This window comes from Equus quagga, chromosome 13 (assembly GCF_021613505.1).
Source record: "Equus quagga isolate Etosha38 chromosome 13, UCLA_HA_Equagga_1.0, whole genome shotgun sequence".
Taxonomy (NCBI): Eukaryota; Metazoa; Chordata; class Mammalia; order Perissodactyla; family Equidae; genus Equus; species Equus quagga.
The window spans coordinates 92,870,231-92,873,126 of NC_060279.1; the positions used below are offsets into that span (position 1 = coordinate 92,870,231).

General features: G+C 59.6%; 1 protein-coding gene across 1 annotated transcript; it reads right to left on the bottom strand.

Annotated features, from left to right (window-relative positions):
- Nucleotides 1-26: 26 nt before the first annotated feature.
- Nucleotides 27-1,486, bottom strand: TOMM40 (translocase of outer mitochondrial membrane 40). Its single transcript, XM_046683848.1, has 3 exons — nt 1,394-1,486; nt 1,018-1,297; nt 27-303 (listed from the first exon to the last, which is right to left on the bottom strand). Exons 2-3 carry the CDS (start codon nt 1,289-1,291, stop codon nt 128-130), a joined length of 450 nt encoding a protein of 149 aa, XP_046539804.1. The 5' UTR covers nt 1,292-1,297; nt 1,394-1,486; the 3' UTR covers nt 27-127.
- Between the last annotated feature and the right edge of the window lie 1,410 nt (nt 1,487-2,896).

The following is a 2,896-nucleotide window of genomic DNA, read 5'->3' on the forward strand; positions in this document are numbered from 1 at the left end:
GGCGGAGCTGCAAACCTGGCCCTACTCCAGCCTGGACATCACGGGGGACAGGCATCTCTGGACTCTGGGTCCCCAAATGCTACCCTGGCCCCCTGAGGAGTCAGCCTGGCTGTGTTTCTCAGCCTTTTCATGTCCCATGGAGCCCAGCCATTTGCGGAGGAGGAGGGGCTGTGCGTGCCGATTCAGGGGGATGGCTGGCATGACTCTGGAGGGCAAGGGCACCAGCAAGGCTCACCTGGAAGTGGTTACTCAACCCTTTGTTGACCGTGAGCTTGACACCTTCCATCTGAATGGGAAACAGCTCTGAGGAGGAGAAACGCTGTCACTCTCCACACACACACAAACACACACACAGCCAACTCTCCTCTCTTCCTTCCCTACCCTCTCAGCTCTCCCTTCTCCACAGCCGCACAAGCAGAACACCATACAAAGAACCCTAACCAGTAGACACGGTCAGGACCAGGGCTTTTTTCTGCATCCCAATCCCACTGCCTCCATCTACTCTTCCCGTGACTGTACACAAGTCTCCCTATCTATGTCAAGCTTGTCACGTGTAAGGTGTGACGGTCACCACGTGGAAAAACTGCAAACATTTAACGAGTTAACATCCACTGAATGCCAGAATAGTGTTCAGTAAGTCTCCACGATTTCTGCTATCACAATTAGTCCAACCCAGGATCCAGAAACCTTGGGTCCACCCGCACAGGACTCTTGAAGACACTATGACCTTGGGCCTCAGTTTCCTTCCCGATCGCGAGGAGGCTGGCTTGGCTGATCCCCGGGCCTCCTGAGGTCCCTAAGGCTCTTCTCACCGCTGTGGCATTCCACCCCGAGGTTCCACCGTTCGGTGCCATCATTCTGAGCCCCTAGGCCAACTTTCCCCCATCCGATCCCAACGTCAACCCCTACGCTGTTTCACGACTCCAGGAGCCCGTGCCCATTCCCAAGGTCCTCAGTGTGCTTCCCTGTCCCCCGAGATCCGGGCCAGCGCGCCCCGCCGGGTCCCTCGCCCCTCACCCTTGCACTTCCGGTGGCACTCCTCGAACGTGCCCGGGTTCGGCAGGCAGCCGCAGGCCCCATCGTCCGCGCTCCCTGCGCCGCTGGCGGCCGCAGCCCCCGGCGTCCGCTCCGAGCCTCGACCCGCGCCGGCCCCAGCGCCCAGGCCGCCCCCGAGCTGCGGCAGCGTGAAGCCGGGAGGAGAGGGCGGCGGCGGCGGCAGTCCCACGAGGGCGGGCGCGGGCGGCGGCGGCGGCCCCGCGGGCGGAGAGCTAGCGGCCAACACGTTCCCCATGGTCGCCTGCAAGGGGAAAGGTCAGAGGGCGGAGGTCAGGCCGGCGCACCCCAGGCCGAGTCCCCCGGCAACCCCCACCCTGCTCCGGGCCCCGGTTCTCACTGGCTGCAGCGCCTGCTCCCGGCCTGGGCTCCGCTCCCACCCCGTGCGCCACGCGCAACCGAACCCGCTGCTGCCGCCGCCGCCACCATCGCCCCGCCCCGCCTGTCCCATTGGCTCAGCAAGGCCTGGGCTCCGCCCACCGGCTTCAGGGCCTGCCTTTACTATTGGTGTCTTGCATGAGGGTCCCACCCACTTCTTTGGAACAGCCTTTTCTATTGGTTCCCACTCATACGCCGGTCAAGGCACACCTACCCGCTCTTTCCGTTGGCTCGCATCACCCGTACCTATTGGCTCAAGACGCCGCGGGTCCCGGTGCTCGCCCGCCACTGGTCTGTGCTTCGCACTTTGCAACGCCCACTGCCTCATCGTCTCCGCCCCTTTCCAGAAGGCCCCCCGCCTTCGACTCCGCCCCGCGGCGAAGTTGCCATGTTAAGTGGTCGGTTTTGGCCCTTGCACAATCCTGATTGGCTCCGGCAGGTACAGGGTCCCACCCTGATGACGTAATCAGCCTCGTCCGCTCATTGGCTAACGTGCCAGGGTCGAGGGACACAGATAAAGGTAGGTTGCACGGCAGAGGCTGCTAGGCAGCAAGGTCAGGCCTCGAGTCCCACCAGGCACCGCGGCAGTGGGGCAGGCCCCTAGTCCGGAGTGGGCGACCGAAAACCGGAAGTGCTGGCCCTTCCCACAGTGCCTTGGGAGAATTCTAATCGGTTATGTGAACCCTGTCCTGCTTTTTGTTACCCACAATGCTGCTTACTTGTTCAGCGCGGCAGTTGCCGTAGGCCCACCCCTTTCGTTACCCATCATGCCTCTGCCCTCTGCTCCCGCCCCCTCGCGTCGCTGAGGCTTCTCTCCTGGGCCCATTCATTCCTGTCCCATTACCCAGCATGCCTCTGCCCATTCATTTCAGCTTCGTTGCCTGCACCGCCTTTAGCCCCTTTCTGCCTCTTCACGTCCATCATTCGTCTAGCCCTTCCTTAATTAACCATCGTGTTTTGGGTCCATTACCCGTCATGCCTGCGGCCCCTGTTTCTCCCTTATTCATCCCTCTGCCTTTGGCTCATCATTCAGACCTATTACCCATCCTGCCCTGAGCTTCTATGACAGCATCATTCCTAATTTTGACTTTGGCCTATTTTTGCTTGCCATTTCTCCATTAAAGCTGAGCCCTCGTACTTAATTACTGCCATTTCTATCTTCGTTTCGTTTATTTCCGTCCCTTACCCATTAGAGTGCTGTTTGCGCTGATTCCTTTTCATACACCACCATCCCTGGACTCGTCTCCTACGCCTTCCATTCCTCATCACTATGTTTATGCATTTTTGCTCCTTATCCCTTCTCTTGGTTATTTTCTTCATATCTTTGGCCCTTTTGTTTTTGTCCGTAACCCATCTTGACCTCGAGTCTACTGATTCCCTCAAGCCCTGGGCCCCCTGTTCATTACCCATCATGCCCCACACCCATCCCCTTCACATCCCACAGAAAACACACGTTGAGAGCTGG

What these genes read in the sequence shown, in the direction of transcription:
- TOMM40 (XM_046683848.1), bottom strand. Translation starts at nt 1,291, where the DNA reads ATGGGGAACGTGTTGGCCGCTAGCTCTCCGCCCGCGGGGCCGCCGCCG. An exon ending in GTGCCACCGGAAGTGCAAGG is followed by an intron (nt 304 to 1,017) that starts GTGAGGGGCGAG and finishes TCTCCTCCTCAG; the next exon opens with AGCTGTTTCCCATTCAGATG.